This window comes from Setaria viridis, chromosome 4, assembly GCF_005286985.2.
Source record: "Setaria viridis chromosome 4, Setaria_viridis_v4.0, whole genome shotgun sequence".
NCBI classification, from domain to species: Eukaryota; Viridiplantae; Streptophyta; class Magnoliopsida; order Poales; family Poaceae; genus Setaria; species Setaria viridis.
The window spans coordinates 9,205,272-9,222,520 of NC_048266.2; the positions used below are offsets into that span (position 1 = coordinate 9,205,272).

Below are 17,249 nucleotides of genomic sequence, written 5' to 3' on the forward strand. Positions count from 1 at the left end.
AAAGCCTTTTTCTTAGTGTAGCTTTGAGCAGGTAATAACTTCAGAAGCATATGTCCATGCTTCCTTACATTATGAAATATCGCTAATTTGTTACATTCTTGCCAAATTAGAGGGACCCAGTAACTGGTGATGAACTAAATGATTTGGACCTTTTTATATTGACGCACAATAAGAATGGACAAGCTAAGAATCTAGGGATGTCTATGTGAGTATATAACAGTTTGTACAAATCTTATTAAGTGATGCAAAGTGACCGCCTACAATTTCATTTTCAATTAACTACTTTTACTGTCCTCCTTTGTTAGGATAATGCAAACAGCAAAATTTTGAAGAGGGAAACAAATGGAGATGCAAACATCATCTCAGACGTGGAGCAAAACTAGATTTTCCAGTCAGCCTACAAGGAAACAAGAAACTGCAAATCAACCAAGATCTTTGCTAATGGCTACTTGGCAAGGTACCCAACTAGAAGGCAACTACTGTCTGAGGAATACCAGTACCATGTCCATCAGGATGTGGCACTCATGGACACGTTTTCAAACCTACAAGAAATAATTGTAACTCAAGAGGCTAAAAGGGAAGCCGAAAGGGAAGAATATAGGCGTCAGATGGAAGAAATGATGAAGGCAAGGGAGGCCAATAGAGAAGCACTAAGGCAAGAGTTTATGTCAAGGATGCAAGCAGCACAAGGACAAGCATCAATACAACAGGTAATAGTAATGTAAAATCTTAACTTGCCCAATAGATTTAGTTAATGTGTTTATCTATCTCTAGGACCTATACATGCCCGCTGGTTTAATCTTTGATAGTTTGTTGAACTGAAACCATGTGCTCAGGTAGTCGGCTACAAACCATGCTGGTAGTATTTTATTTCTTACATATTGTAAAGGCGTTGTTTTGGTGTAGGCATTATGCATATCTACGGAAATTTGAACGCATAAACAGCATCATTTTTGTACTTTCAAACTCCACTCATGATTTTTCTGACCAAAATTGAAATGCAGGCTAACAAAGATGGGGGACAAATTGCAGAGGTTGCTGCTACAACAAACATGGGTGAAGAAAATGTAACTACAGAAAGTGAAGAAATATCACACCAGCAGGTAGTTTGAGAACTAAAAGTGTTTAATGTTTTCATGTGATAGTCCTTAGTATGGGGTCTAATTTTCCCTCCATCTATTGATTTGCAGGAAAACCAAGATAGCAGCCCGCCACAAACACAACTCGTAGCTACCACAGGGGCAGGTACAAGTATTGGTCGCACAACTAGGAGTAGTGCTGTGAATAAGACACAAATAGGCCAAAACAAAGGAGGGGACACGACAGTTAGTTTTACTACTACAAAAGCACTGAAGGATAATGTGGCTAAGAAACGAGCATTATCCAAAAGGAATAAAAAAGCTAGCAATGCACAGGTGATTTTTAAGTCCACTACCTGTGAATATTTCTGAATTAGATTTTTATCACTGAGTGCGTTTTGTATATACCTGATTGACTTGTAGAGTTGATCATATAACCTTTTCATGGGGGATTTTACTTTTGAATAATTCTGCAAATTTATTTGTAAACCTGCTAGTCTTTAGGAGTTTTTTTTTTTGTTTTCGTTTTCCTCATCAATATGACTGAGAATGCAAGCAAATGTCTATTAGTTTTTAGGAGTTTTTTTTGTTTTTGTTTTCCTCATTAATATGATGGAGAATGCAAGCAAATTATCTAGGGTTTGGATTGCGAGTTTTGTAAACCAATCTCTTTATTATCTCTGTTGCTACTAGTTCTTGTGTCATATTTATCAACGGAATTGGTTAGGCAGCTATTCTGTTGTGGTTTGAAAATATTACATACTTGCTGCTGCTTGCATTTGGTTCTCTGATTAAATTAGTCTAGACTTTTGGCTTGATGTGAGTGGATATCAGTTGTCCCTTTCTTTAATTGGCATGAACACCTGCTGCTAAGTCTGAACAATCGTGCTGGCCAAGATCATCTAGTGTTTCCTGTCGTGACTGTCTCTGGATATTTTATTAGCTTATTCTGAAGTTTCCTTGCTGTTGCTCATGTTAGACATGGAAGGAATTTTTTATTGCCGCAGATCATTCATTAACTGAAAGAGTTTGAGTGGAGTCGCGCAGGTGATGGGACGGTCAATGTCAAGCTAACCTTTGCTACAGTGCTAGACATAGCTTATTACATTTTGATGTGTTCAAACTAGCTAGTGTGAGTCGGATACCTTATGTGTTTCAGTTGTGCGTGTGTTATCGACTCAGTTTGACATATTTTGAATTAATGGATGTCTAAATGCTTCTTTCATCATATATTGTTCGGCATGCAATTATTGTTTGAAGCAAACAAAGCGTTGCAATATGGACTATTGATATAATAATTTGGTGTTGCAATATATGATATAGCAACAAACAAATGGTGTGGCAAAAAAACATCATACCAACGAAATAGTGGGTGTGGCAATAGAGTCTCCAAACTGTAGCAACACAATAGTAAGCGTGTGAATAGAGGGTCCCTATAGCAACCAGTATTGATTGTGGCAATAGAGAGGCAACCTCTAGCAACCAAACATTTATCATGGCAATAGATGGTTGCACCTATAGCAACCACAATGTTTAGTCTGGCAATAGAGAGGCTACCTCTAGCAACCAAATATTTATCGTGGCAATAGAGGGTTCCACCTATAGCAACCACGTAGATAGTGTGGCAATAGAGAGGCTAACTGTAGCAACCAAATATTTATAGTGGCAATAGAGGGTTCCACCTATAGCAACCACAGAGATAGCGTGGCAATAGAGGGTCCATCTATTGTAATGCTATTGATGTGTGGCAATAAGGTCTATTGCAACACCCATTGTCGTTGCTAGTGCACCTATTGCCACTCTTTGGGTATGTGGCATCAGGTATTTCTGGCAACACCGAGTGTGTTGCCATGATGGTTGCTTATACTATGGCTTGCAACAATACATGGTGTTGCAACAACACTCCATTGTGTTGCAATAGGGGAAAACCTATTGCAGCACCAAAATGAGTCATGGTGCAAACTTTAGACCACGGTTATTGTCGCAACGCCTGCCAATGAAATTTTGTGTTGCAATTTTATCTATTGCAATTATTTTTGGTATATTGCAACACTTTTAGACCGTTGCATCAGGAGTAAAACCTTGTAGTATAATTGACCCCATGCGGCAATTGAAACCATCGGCCTGGGCTATCCTTTTACTCTCATCCAGTCGGCCTGTGTTTCTCGAACGGGTACTTGAAAAGAGATTTTTACTCTTTTAAAATTTCGTGGACCAACTAACTCAAATTGCACTAAAGGAGAAGTACCACCTAGAGCTTCAACAACATCTTTCAGCTATCTAATATTGTCGATAAGCTACATTGTATGTAAGTAAATTTAGGAATTATTCATGTGTAGTAAAAAACTAATTACATGAAGTAAAGAATATTACTATGCTGGGAATTATTCCTTTGTTTTGATCATCTTTTGGCAAGTCAATGATGCGATTAGGGAAGTGAATTCCTGGAGGACAAGCCAACGGTGGCTCCTCAAAAATGTAGTGTCCACGGCCACCACTACCACGGCGGCCACCTCCACGGCTACCACCACCACGGCGAGAAGAACTTCCACTTGCCATAGTTAGCCCAAACTGTCCAAATAAAATTGTGATAAGATAATTTGCCACCATTTTTCTTAACTAGGCAACTTTGCCACCAATAATACATTGTCATATACACACATCATGTACATTAAAAAATATAGCCTTATGCCACAAAAACTAATTACTTTGCATCCAATACAAATTGATATCCAATTCAAGCAAAATCACAGCCATTTTAATCCAATACGGGTAGCAAAATTATTTTAATGCATCAAAATCAAAAATATCGAAAAAAAGAAAAACTAACTGGGGAGGGCGCACGGGGGAGGCACAGTGGCGAGTGGGGGAGGGGGAGGGAGAGGCGCAGTGATAACCCGCGGGGGAGGCGCGGGAGGGTGAGGCACGACGACGGCCCCCGGGGGAGGCGACGGCGGCGACCACAGGCAGTGACGGTGATGGCGGGGTAGGGGATGGGGGCGATGGCGACTAGGATGGCGATGACGATGGCGACCAGGATGGGGGTGACAGCTGATGGAGTCGGGGATGGGGTGATAGCATCGGAGCCAGGGACATGACGATGGGTACGGGGTGGTGGCGGAGGGATGGGGACAGCAGCAGAGGGGTCGGGATAGCGGCGGTCAGTGACGGGGCTGGGAACTGGGATGGGGTGGCGGCGGTCCGTGATGGGGCGGCGGCGGTTAGCAAGGGGCGGTGCGGACGGTACCGAGGTGGTGGAGGTCGGCCATGAGGTGGCGCGGACGGTGCCAGGGTGGCGGGGGTTGGCAACAGGGAGTTTGGGGACAGCGACGGCGACTGAAGAAACTGCATAGTATTGGAGAAGGCGATGGGTTTTTATAGGGGGCGACAGTTTAGTACCAGTGCTAGCCATCCTGGTACTAAATTTCCAAGTGACCGGTACTAAATGTCTCCATTTAGTACTGGTATGGCTTCCAACTAGTACTAAAGTGTCAGCCTCCAGCTGTTTCGTTTCCGTGCGCACTCTATTTTCTTTTATTATTTCTTTTCCTTTTCCTGCAAACCTATCGTGTTATTTTTGAAAACTCATTATATCATGGAAAAAAGCAAAACACCAAAAAATAGCACTCCATTTCTTTTATTATTCCTTAAAATAAACATGAGATAAATAAATTATTGGTCAAAGAAATAGAATTATTGTTAAATTAGAGTGACATGAAAATTACACCAATCAAGCTTCATATCATTCACTAGTTTGAGTCCACAGACGTAAGAATCACTAAAGACTATAGATGCTCCATAGTGGACTTCACGGAGTTATGAATCCTAAAATAATGGTACAACAGTAAATCTTTGATTCCATGTACTCTGGCTGACACATACTCTAGCTGAATATCATAAAGTAATATTGAAATAATTGTCCAAACATCTTTTGGAGCAAGTGCTATATTATAATAATAGAAGTATGGTGGCCCAATAGCCTGTCTAGGGAAAAGACCTGTTCACTGAGCATGGCCCAGTTTGGCAATCCAAAACCAACCAAAAGCCGATGGGTCAAGGTCAGTGAACAAATCTCTGCTTGAACCGGCTATTGGCTATTATACTTCTATTATGAAAATCTAGCTCCAAAAGGTGCGTGAAAAACTATTTCAAGATTCTTTTACGAAGTTCTGCTAGAGTTTTGGGACTCGAAATTCTTCTATTCTTTGGTATTGGAGGAGCGGAGATGTTACATCCATTGTTGGTCCATCTGCATCGTATTACGTGAAAAATGGACATCGAGCTTCATATTAGATAAAGAACTTGATCAATATTAGGTTAGGGAAAGATAGAGTAAATATGTTTATAATATTTAGTCCTCACTTTAAAAAACTCTCCATTCTCCTCGTTCTAAAAGATCAATAAGTACTCCATTTGTAACATAAAACTCATTCTAAAAAACTCTCCATTCTCCTCACTCTAAAAAACTCTCAATTCTCCTTGTTCTAAAAGATCAACAAGTACTCCATTTGTAACATCAAACTTATTCTAAAAAACTCTACATTCTCCTCACTCTAAAAGATCAATAAGTGCTCCATTTGTAACATAAAACTCACTCTAAAAAACTCTCTATTCTCCTCACTCTAAGAGCCTGTTTGATTTCACATGCTTATGCATAAGCAACTTAAAATAAGCAAATAAGTTGCTTATGGAACCAATCACTCTTGCTTATGAGGTTGCTTATGGGGGTTGCTTATTATAAGCAAATAAGCAACTCTTGGGTTGCTTATGGTTGCTTATGGGGACTTCCCGATGCACTTTAGACCTCTTGCCCTCATTGAATGCCTGGTTTCTCTCCCTCTCTCTCAATGATTAGGGGCAAACATGACAATATCCACCTCATTCAATGCTTATAAGCAAGGGTATCCAAACAGCTGAACTAAAAATAAGCAACTCCAAATAAGTAACTTTAAGTTGCTTATAATAAGCAACTCAAACCAAACAGGCCCTAAAAAACTCTCCATTCTCCTTGTTCAAAAAAATCAACAAGTACTCCATTTGTAACATAAAACTCATTCTACAAAACTCTCCATTCTCCTCACTCTAATAAAGCAACAAGTTACTCCATTTGTAATAAAACTAGCTCATTCAAAAAAAAACCTAGAATACTATGACCATAGAAGGGTGAATGAAGTTGCTAACCAGTCTAGTGAAGAAGCCGGTCGAGTGAAGAAAAACGAAACCCGAGCAAATGGTTGAACTTGCTCGGGGAGGAAGGAAGCAGCTGATTTATAGAGTTTACCGGCTGGTAACTTCAACCGGTATTAAATGGTTACAATTAGTACCGGTTCAAGCTACCAGCCGATACTAAATGGCATTCTCACCATTTAGTACCGACTGAAGCTATCAGCCAATACTAAATGGCTTCCTGGGGAATCTAGTTGTCGACCACGCAGTCCACGTGCTGCCATTTAGTACCGGGTGAGGCGCTAAACCGGTACTACAGGGCTCCGGTGGCACTGTGCATCCCGACAAGTACTAACGCACGAGCGTGCATCCGGTACTAACGTGTTGGAGGAATGCACAGTTTTCCAGTAGTGTTGTCACTGTAATTTCACTGCCTCTTCGTTAGAATCTGCTACAATATCTCGTTGAAAGTGTAGACCGGCTCGGGCAGGCAGAAATGCAGGCAGTCGGTCAGCATCCTCTCCAGCACACCGTGAGCGAACGGGTCGCGGTTCATGTACGGGCCGGGGTGCCCGTCCGACCGCATCGCTGCCAACTTTGTCACATCCAGCACTTAAAAAACCTCACGGCGCCGCTCGGACCATTCCTCCGAGCTGCAGCCTCTGCCTCCTCGATGACGATGCTCCTGAGCTCTCCAATCCGTTCAGCTCTTTCTCCCCCTCCTTGTACGGCGCCTTCTTCGCGCACGCTGTGGGGTCGTCCATCTTATTGTTTCCGAAGTGAGTTGGCGAGAACGTCGCCAGCACCACGGTCCGTGGCCTGCCGCCGTAGCTCAGCCATTCCACCGCCACACGGTACGCCTGCCTGAACGGCGGTCGGCGGGGCGTAGCCGATGTCCGTGTGGTTGAGCTCTGGGTGGGCATGGACGCCGATCAGCTTGATGCCGTTGTGGTAGACGGCTGAGTTCAGCAACCAGTGTCCCGCGGAGAGCACCACCACGTCCATCGTGTCGGCGTCGGCCACCCACCGGTCCGCCGGCGCGTCGAGCTACACCAGGTTCGGAGGCGGATCTAGGCCCCGGGCTGCCCGGGCTACAGCCCGGGGCGAGGCCCAAGAACAGTGGAAAAGTTCTTCATAAAAATAGCATAAATAGACTTTTTAGCCCATTAGCCCACCCCGAAGACAGCTTGCCCAGGCGGCCAAGCCATCACCCAGTCACCCTAGCACTAGCCGCCTCCCATCCGCCCACCCCCGAGTCCCCGACTCAGCCGCCTCCCGTCCACCCGACCCGTCCGCAGGGACTGAAGGCCGCCGGCTGCGGCCCAGGCGCCGCGTCGGCGGGTCCTCCGGCCCCAGCTCGCCGTCGGGCGTCGGCTGCGCGCCACGCCCCCGGCCCCCCGCGGCCCCGCGCCCCCGCCGGCCGCTCGCGCGCCACTGGCCGCTGCCCAGGTGCCGCGTTGGCGGGTCCCCCAGCCCCAGCTCGCCGTCGGGCATCGGCCGCGCGCCGCGCCCCCGGCCCCCCGCGGCCCCGCGCGGCCACACCCCCGCTGGCAGGGAGCTAGCGGCCAGCACCCGCCGGCCGCCCGCGCGCCGCCAGGGGCGCGCCGCCCGGCCGCCACCCAGGGCCCCCGCCGGCTGACGCCCCGCCAGCCGCGTGGACGTGCGGCACGCCCACGCCCTAGGCCACGCCTGGCAGGCTGCCGGCCCCCTGCTGAAGCTCCGGTATGCTATTTTTTTTTGAAATTACTCGACGACTGCTAGTCTATTTATGCTATTTCTATGTAAAGTAATGAATATTTCATTTCATTGATTTGAGCAGGAAGTATTTAAGTTTTAATTTGCAATTGCAATATTTCATAATCATAACTTAGAATGGAGAAATACTATGTTAAAAAGAGTAGCGCCGAAAGTGTAGAGAGCCAGGTTGAGCAAAAAAGACCACGGATTGAACTTGATATGAAAGATATAGTTGCTGAATTGTTTGAGTCTATTGGTTGAATTGTGCTTTATATTAGTTAGCCCAGGGCGGAACCCGTTTCTGGATCTGAGGAGGCAGAACAGGGACTCGGCCTGGTTCCGCGCCATGGAATCGCCGATGAAGGCAACGTTCTTCCCACGCGCCGCCGAGAGGAATGCCGCGGCGTCGAACGCCGGCAGGCAGCAACCCGACGACGGCTGCCACCGCCAGTCAAGGTAGCCCGTGTCCGGCCGGCCGTTGCGGAGACAGTCCTGGCCGTCCTTCACGCCGCACGCCGTGCCGTTGTACCGGCGCGCGTGGCCCGGCGCCCACACCCACCGTCCCTCCGAATAGGCGCAGCTCTGCTCTGCCCTGCAATGTATAAGGACATGTGCGCGCATGCAAAGAAAATTTGCAAATTCAATAGCTACTCATCAAAGATTCAAAGTACTACTCGAGAAGGTTTAAGTGTCTAACATTTTCGTACCGTAATGAGAAATAGGAGTAGGTGGTGTTGACGTATTGGAGCAGTGGAGTGAACACCGTCGCGATTTGAGTGGAGGAAGGGGAGCAACAGAGGAGGTGGAGGAGAGCGAGGAAGAGGAAGCCGCAGGCGAGCCAGGCGATGGTGCTGAGGGAATGCAGTGCGCGCTGCCTTGTGCCATCTCGAGCCAGATACAACACGGCTATGCTTGCTTAACTTTGAAGGGGTTATAGTTGCTAGAAGTACTAGTTAGAGCAACTCCAAGAGTTCCCCAAAAAATTCTTCCTCAAAACGAGGTATTGGGGGCTATGCTAAAAAAATTTTCCCCTAAAAACGTATCAGCTCACAGCAGATTGCTAAAAACTACCCCCAATAGTTTAAAATAGACCACGTCATCGTATTTTTTCCCACCACAGGAGCCCACAGCAGTCCTGCGCCCTCGAGTCGACACCGGCAGACCCTGCGCACGGAGGACAAGTCACGCCGGCAGCCCCTAGGTCCTGCTCCCTCAATGTCTAAGGCAGTAGCATACATAGAAAAAGAGCCAATATATGTTCCTTGATGATGTACGTCCACATAACTAGTTGATTCAGAGCAAGCAAAAGGAAATAACTCACCTGTCTAATTTAGAGACATATAGCTCAAGCAAATCAATAAGAAGAGCAACCGAAACAGTACGCAGTAGGAGAATTTAGTATGCCGCATGATTCAAACTCGGTCGTTGATACTAGGCTATTGTAAAATTCAGAGATAAATGAGCTCTGCAGCTTTACTGTGTAGGAGCTGAAATACTAGCAATGATGGAACAGAGACAGAGAGCAGCGGTATCTCTGTCTTGCCAACGCCGCTGGTGCCCCCGACAACAAGAACCAGCTTGGAGGATGCCTGGGGAGCCACCGCGGCGCCGGTCTCGCCGGACGCTTCCGACCGCGCCGGTTGCTCCTGCACGGCCTACGGCTCAGCCGCCGCCGTGAGCCGCCACCTGCCGCGACCCACCACCGCGCCGCATGCGAGCGGTCCGAGGGAAGCTGCACGCGACCGCACGCCGCTCGACCGCGCCTGCCCGGCGGGGCGGCGACGAGCGGCAAGAGGAAGGGGTTGAAGTTGAAGCAAGCCACGGCGGCGAGGCGGTGAGGTGGAGGTCCGACTCACGGCGGCGCTCGGCCTCGCACTAGAGCTGCTCCTCGCGGCGCGGACAGTGTTGGTGGCCGCCGGCGGATCCAGGAGGAGGATGGCGTCGAGACGTGGCCGGAGTGGAGGATGGCGCGGAGTAGGGACCCGGTGGCGCGTGCGGCAGCCCTCCCTTCCCGGCACGACATACCGGAAGAGCATCCCGGCGTAGCAGCCTGAGGCACGAAAAAAAAACGAGTGCGATAGCGGATCTTGCGGGATTGGGGAAGTCCGCGGCTCGCGAAAATATGCGGGGCGAGTGGAAGTTTTTTCACATCCCTAATCTTTTAGGAAGTTTTAGGTGGACTGTTGGAGTTCATTTTTTCTTTTTTTTCCCTAAAAAAGTATTGGGGGTAATATTAGCAGTCTCTTGGAGTTGCTCTTAACCTCGGTAACATTAACTTTGGGTAACCGAGATTACGATGGATGCATCACCTCGTTCCTGGGTTAAATTCTCAATGTTTTAGAAGACCAAGGTCCGAAGGGAGTAGGGAACAGTCCGTACTGTGATGGTGGAGAAACCAAGGGAGGCCAGCCTTCCTCTAGTCAGTATATTAGGCTAGTAGCAGCAACCCATGTTTTAGCAGAGTAGTAATACGGGCCTTCTCTCGTGGGGAGTCGGTCAGCTGTGGAACAGAGAAATATTGTATGCCGACCTTGCGATTGTTGGGCCAAATGTTCCCACGTATCAAGATAGAAATTGTCTAAAAAGCCCAAAACGTGCCGATGCATGCGAGCAGTTGATTGCCATTTGCCATCGTGATGATGGATGGTGGAGCTGCATCCCTCAATGTGAACAGGTACGAGGAAAACCCTAGTTTCCCATCTCGGTTCAGTAGCATAAATCTTTTATTTACGTACCGTCCTCTGAAATAACTATGTACGGTCCGTACAGATCAGCTAAAAATAATCTTCATACAATCTCTAATACTCTGCTTGTCTATCTTGCCAAAATACTTGATGGCCTATGATAGAACCATGATGTTTTGTTTCATCATCGGACTCATCCGCATTCACGACCACATGAGTAACAGAGAGGAAGAAATCATCATCGTCACCATCTGACGACGAATCCAGCACCAGTGATAGTTATTAGGACCGGACCGGACAATGAACCGGTCGAGCTCTCAGTTCGCGGTTTGATTGGTTCAACCGGTTGAACCACCGGTTCAACACGGTTCAAATATCGTAACTTATCAACTAAAGTCACAAACACAGCTGCAGCTTGATGGTTGCTATCCACATTACTGAAGGCAAGGGTGGGGGTTCGAACCCCAGCCACGCTATTTTTCCTCCCATTTTCTTCCATGTGCGCCTTGCGCTCGGTTTTCTCCGGTCTGTACCGGTTTCTTGCTAAAAATCGCCGGTTCAACTGGCTTTTCCCGGTTTGAGAAGCCTTTCTATTTTCCTTATCTCTCGTGCCTTTGAACCGAAATTCTATTTTTTTAAGCAATTTGCCCTTCCCAAAACAACTAACATGAGTAGGCAGGGTGGGGGTTCGAACCCCAGCCACGCCATTTTTCCTCCCATTTTCTTCCCTGCGCGCTGTTTTTTCTCCTTGCGCTCGGTTTTCTCCAGGCTGTACCGGTTTCTTGTCCGGTTTTATACCGGTTTCTTGCTAAAAATCGCCGGTTCAACTGGCTTTTCCCGGTTTGAGAAGCTTTTCTGTTTTCCTTATCTCTCGTGCCTTTGAACCGAAATTCTATTTTTTTAAGCAATTTGCCCTTCCCAAAACAACTAACATGAGTAGGCAATACCATGACTATTTCGATTTCCAAGCTTATCCAATCTTTTAGGCGGACTGAACCGGCCGAGGCTCTGGTTCGGTCTTTTACTGGTCGGACCGCCGATCCGGTCCGGTCCCAATAACTGTGGCACCAGTTGCATTGAAGCTTCATCAACTCATAGCAAATCCATTGTACCTATCTTCAATTGGAGTTGGAGATCGTAGGAACTGCTTTTTCTAGGTAGGAGCGGCAACAAAATCCTCATCATCAACAAGAATAAATAGATTGCAGCCATGAAATAGTATTTTTTTGTTTTTGTTGACCAGGTTTATCTACCTGACCTTACTTTGATCGTAGGTCAAGCGTAGACTATTACTTTAATCGCAAAAACAAAAACAAAAATGAAAATGACCACGACCTGCTTTATCTACTTCCTTACTTTGATCGCAGGACTGCTTTCGGCGCCTGAAAATTCCTCCGTGCGCGCAAGGGCTAGCGGCATGACCTCCTGGCGGCGACGTGAGCTCCTGGTGGTGTGAAAAATTCTTCGGCGACGTGAGCTCCTAGCGGTGGCACTGGAGATCGTGAGGGGCAGGTGAGCAGCCCAACTAATGGGTCCAATTATGATAATGTGGTATGTTTTGAAATATTGGTGGTTAGTTATTAGCAATCTGCTGTGGGTTGATATGTTTTGGAGGGAAAAAAATTTGAAAGAGCCCCTAATACATAGGTTTGGGGAGAAACTTATTGAAAAACTCCTGGAATTGCTCTATTTTGAGAATAGTTGATCGTGAGGTTTGAAAAGCACTTGTTCCGGATCTATGCAATGTTCTTGGGGCGTAGGCAAAAACATGGTTTCTTAATTCTTTATAGCTGTAAAAAAACCTCCAAATGTATTCCACGCCTACTAAATTTCTTCTCATAATAATGGCCGGCTACGCTCTAGAGGCCGGGATATTTACTATTCCTTTTTTCTAATACACCTACTAAATTTCAGGCACCAGATGCCTGAGATATAGGAGAGTTTCAGGCAGCACTCAACTTTCCGCCCACGAGAGATTGTTCCTGTTAGGGTTGTCACTAGTGGTGGACACCAGGATCTGGGCTGTCCAGGCTGCAGCCCGGATCCAAGGCCAAAAAAATAATAGAGATTTTAAAAAAATACAAATATTAATGATATAAAGCACTTGACCTTGTACTAAAGCTTAGATCAGCCCCCTCTTAGCTAATTTCTGGATCCGCGCCTGGTTGTCACTGGCTGGAGGAACACCGTCGGCTGTGGCCGAGGAGGTTAGCTGCTGGACAAAGAGTTGGGCATGCAGGGACGGGTAGAACGTAGAAACGGCTTGGTTACTGAAAGTGTCAGGTGGAGGCGAATCCAAAGGTTGGGAAGTGCTTTTCTGTTTGACCACGTCACTGTAGAGGATAAAAAACAGTAGGAACTGAGCTGAAGGTAACAGTAAAAAAACAATAGCCCTCGATACGGAGAATCAATCGCCGATGCTGGTCGCCCGAAGAAAACGTTCTTTACGTGAGCTTGGATCCTTGGACTCTTGTAGGGACATCGTGGGTTAACATGCGCCTCAGGAGGTAATTAATGGTCTGATTTACATTTGCAGTACATCGTCCCAGGTCAAAATGACACCCTGCAAAGATTCCGAGTCTAGAACTCTCCTTTTTCGTTTCGCTCAAACCTACAACCAAATTAAATGTTAGTTGACCGATGCGATTTCGTGGAGATCTACGCGCGAGCATAAAAATATGTTCAGAAGAATTGAGATCGATGATCCCTCGATCGACCGACCTCTGTAGCTAGCTAATTAAGTCTTCCAAGAATCTCAACCTGTCAGTCTCCAAATCACCGTACCATTTGACAGTCAACTCATATCTCGAGCATTTTGCACGTAGATACGTGCAAAGAACGTTGTGTATGTAGCCGTAAAAGCACAAGAACGTCGTATCATTTAATAATCTCGTAATGACAAAATTTAGCGCTCGTCGCCTCGAGAGCTTTGTTCAATATCCAAGTAAAGTACATGTATAGGTAACACACAAGTAGGAGTATCTGAAGAGAGAGGGAAAAAAAACAAGGATAACTTATAGCCGCACGATCTAAATGGAGCCGTCAAGATGACTCATCACTCATGCATAGCAGTTGCGTCCACCTATGCACTCTCACTAACTTCACCGCCTCCTCTTCAGGACCTGAACAAGTATCTCGTTGAACGTGTCCACCGGCCCTGGGAGGCAAAAGTGGAGGCAGTCGGACAGCATCTTCTCCGGCACGCCGTGCTCGAACGGGTTGGGGTTCATGTACACGCTGGGGTGCCCGTCCGGCCGCATCGCCGCCAGCTTCGTCACGTCCAGCACCTCGATCCTCACCGCGCCGCCGTCGCCACCAGCCCTCGCCCTGGCGAGCTCGGCCTCGTCGTAGACGACGTCCCTCACCTCCTTGAAGATCCACTCCAGATCCTTCTCCCCCTCCTTGTACGGCTCCATCTTCGTGCACGCCGTGGGGCTGTCGATCGGCCTTCCCTCGAAGTGCGACGGCGAGAACGTCGCGAGCACCACGGTCCGCGGCCGGCCGGAGCTCAGCCGCTCCACCGCCGTCCGGTACGCCATGTGGAGCGGCCACGCGTAGCCGATCTTGGTATAGGTGAAATCCGGCGGGGCGTTGTGGGCGCCGATCACCTCGCTGTTGTTGTAGTAGATGGCCCCGTTCAGCAACCAGTGGCCGGCGGCGAGCACCGCCACGTCAATCGTGTCGGCGTCGGCCGCCCACCGGTCGCCGGGCGCGTCGAGGTGCACGTGGTTTTCCTTAATGCTGTCGTCCTCCGGCTTGCCTTTGCCCCTGACGAGGAACGGGGCCCAGTAATAGGACACCTTCACGTTGTATGACGGGAAGGCGTAGCTCCAGAAATTGTGCTTCTGCTGGCCGACGTCCCGGTACAGGAGGCGGTAGCGGAACGATGCGGTGAGGAGGCAGATGAGGGACTGCGCCTGGTTCCGCGCCATGGAGTCGCCGATGAAGGCCACATGCTTGCCGCGCACCGCCGAGAGGAACGTCCTGGCGTCGAACGCCGGCAGGGGGCACCCCGTCGGCTGCCACCGCCAGTCGAGGTAGCCCGTGTCGGGGCGCCCGTTGCGGAGGCAGTCCTGCCTCTCCTTCACGTTGCACTCGGTGGCGTTGTACCGCCGCGCGTGGCCCGGCGCCCACACCCACGTCCCCTCCGAGTAGTTGCAGCTCTTGATCCCTTCTCCCGGCCTGCAAATTATTAAAGAACCAACCTCATGAGACCTGTAACCTGTGTGGCAAGCATGCCAACGAAGAGGCTGCAACTTTAACAATTATCACTTACACTGATGAGACAAAGGAGTAAGTGTTGTTGATGTACTGGCGTAGAGGAGAGAACACCGCCTGCTGAGTGGCGGCGGGAGCGCAGCAGAGGAGATGGAGGAGAGCCAAGGAGAGGAAGCCGCAGACGAGCCAAAAGCACACGGGTTTGGAGAGGAAACAGCCAGGATTTTTGCTCGATGGCTTCTGGTTGCGGTGATCCAGCGGCTTGTACGCTCCCATCTCTAGCTAGCTAGCCAGCCCTGGGCTAAGCAAAGTAGGAGGGTTATGCTTGCTCATTGTTGGGTAGTTCGAAGTGCATGCATATATAGCAGACGCGTTAACCTTGGAAAGAGAGTAGTACGAAAGATTCGTAATGTAAGGTCACTGCTTGAAAACTCATCTTTAGTTCTCGTTAGTAGGGGCTAAATCTCTCTAAAAATCATTCGGGATATAGTTTTCGAGACTGAAGGGGGTATTAAGTCCGGGATCGTCCAATCGGAACTAAACGGTGCCACTTCAGTCCCGGTTGGTAAAAGCAACCGGGACCGGGACTAAAGGGCATGCCTAAATTATAGGCGCGCGCCATGCAGGCGCCTACATGGCGCCTGTAATTTCATGCATCATGTACCCTTTAGTTACTAAAGAGTAGTTAAGACTTTTTTATAATAAAATCAAACTAGTATATATACAATTACTATATATACAATTCTTAGCATACTATACAAATCTTAGCATATTATACAAATCAAACTATAGTATTTACACAATTAGTATATATATATATATATATATATATATCACTACCGGAAACCGAGATAATGCCGAGTGTTTTTATCTTTGCCGAGTGCAATCTATCGGGCACTCAGCAAAGGACATGTTTGCCGAGTGTATCCACATATACACTAGGCATTCAAAATACACTCGGCAAACATCCTGTTTGCCAAGTGTCACGAATGAAACACTCGGCAAAAAATGACAACGACACTCGGCAAATAGAAAACACTCGGCAAATCTCTAACACGTGACAAGCACGCGCGCCAGCCGTTACGAAGCGTGCCGGACGTTTGCACTTTGCCGAGTGTCCGCCCGAGGCACTCGGCAAAGTTTATTTTTGCCGAGTGTTTTCTGTAGGCACTCGGCAAAATAACATTTTTTCCTTCCCTGCCCTCCAAACTTTTTCCACTCTCCACACACAACATGTGATACTACATGTTCAAACTTCGTATATTTGTCGATCAATTTGCTATATTTAATAAATTTATAGCACAGATAGGATTTTTTCGGTTACGGGCAAATTTGAACTGCAAGTGTTTGAAATAATGGAATAAGTTCAGTGGAAAAGTCCTATTCATGTTAGTGAGTCCACTCTAAGGCCTTACCCAGAAAATGAAAAGAAATTTTGAACATCTTGGTCAGAAAATACGACCACGAACGTGTAGTACAATGATTTTTAAATTCTAGAAAAAACAAACGAACTCTGAAAATCACGAGATTTGTCAAGATCTCATGATGTTATACATGGATACTTTGGAAAAAAAAATTGAGAAGGTTTCGCACCTTCTGTCACGTACGACTCTTACAAATCGGAGCATCTCGAGAGAAGAGTCTAGAAGTTCAGAATGATCTGTTAAGATTTGGAGTCAAAGTGACGGTCGAATTAGAGTTGGACTTCAAAAATTTTTGTATAGGCAATGGACAATATAGATTGGTTCCTTTCAAATTTTACGAATTTTTCGTATCCTTTTGATAATTTTAATGTATTAACTTCAATTATAGAATTTAAATTGAGATAAATTAAATTTGAGCTATAACTGCCTAAAATAATGGAACAATATTCGTAGAAAAATCAAATATGTATTGTTAAGTGAATTTGACCATGTTTTTCGAAGTACATCGAAAAAAATTTAGTAAAGCACGTTAGGGAAGGTATTTGTACATGAAATATGAAAGAAGTTTGCCGAGTGTTTCACGGTTTGCTGAGTGTTTTGGAGAATACACTCGGCAAACTTAGTGTATAGGCCCACCACAGCGCATATACCGTTTCCAATTGGTTAAAAAAATATAAAAAAGTGTTTGCCGAGTGTTCTGGATCTAGGCACTCGGCAAAATATACTTTGCCGAGTGTTTTGGATCTTGACACTCGGCAAACACTGATTTCTATCCACGCTGCCTGCACAGTCACCTCACTCACTCAGATCACTTTGCACATCTCGAGCTCCCTTCACCCGCTGCCGTCCTGCCCCGTGCCCGTCGCCACAGCACCTGCCGCCATCGCACCCGCCGCCCCGCGCCTTCGGCGGCCCGCCCCCGGCTCCCCTCGGCCACCGCC

The 17,249-nt window shown here is 47.1% G+C and overlaps 1 protein-coding gene and 1 pseudogene across 1 annotated transcript; both read right to left on the minus strand.

The window, feature by feature from the left end:
* Positions 1-6,672: 6,672 nt before the first annotated feature.
* On the minus strand, positions 6,673-10,018 carry LOC140222555 (xyloglucan O-acetyltransferase 2-like; annotated as a pseudogene).
* A 3,544-nt stretch (positions 10,019-13,562) lies between these two features.
* Positions 13,563-15,234, minus strand: LOC117853155 (xyloglucan O-acetyltransferase 1). Its single transcript, XM_034735529.2, has 2 exons — positions 14,943-15,234; positions 13,563-14,848 (listed from the first exon to the last, which is right to left on the minus strand). The coding sequence occupies exons 1-2, from the start codon at positions 15,158-15,160 to the stop codon at positions 13,768-13,770; spliced, it is 1,299 nt and encodes a 432-aa protein (XP_034591420.1). The 5' UTR covers positions 15,161-15,234; the 3' UTR covers positions 13,563-13,767.
* Between the last annotated feature and the right edge of the window lie 2,015 nt (positions 15,235-17,249).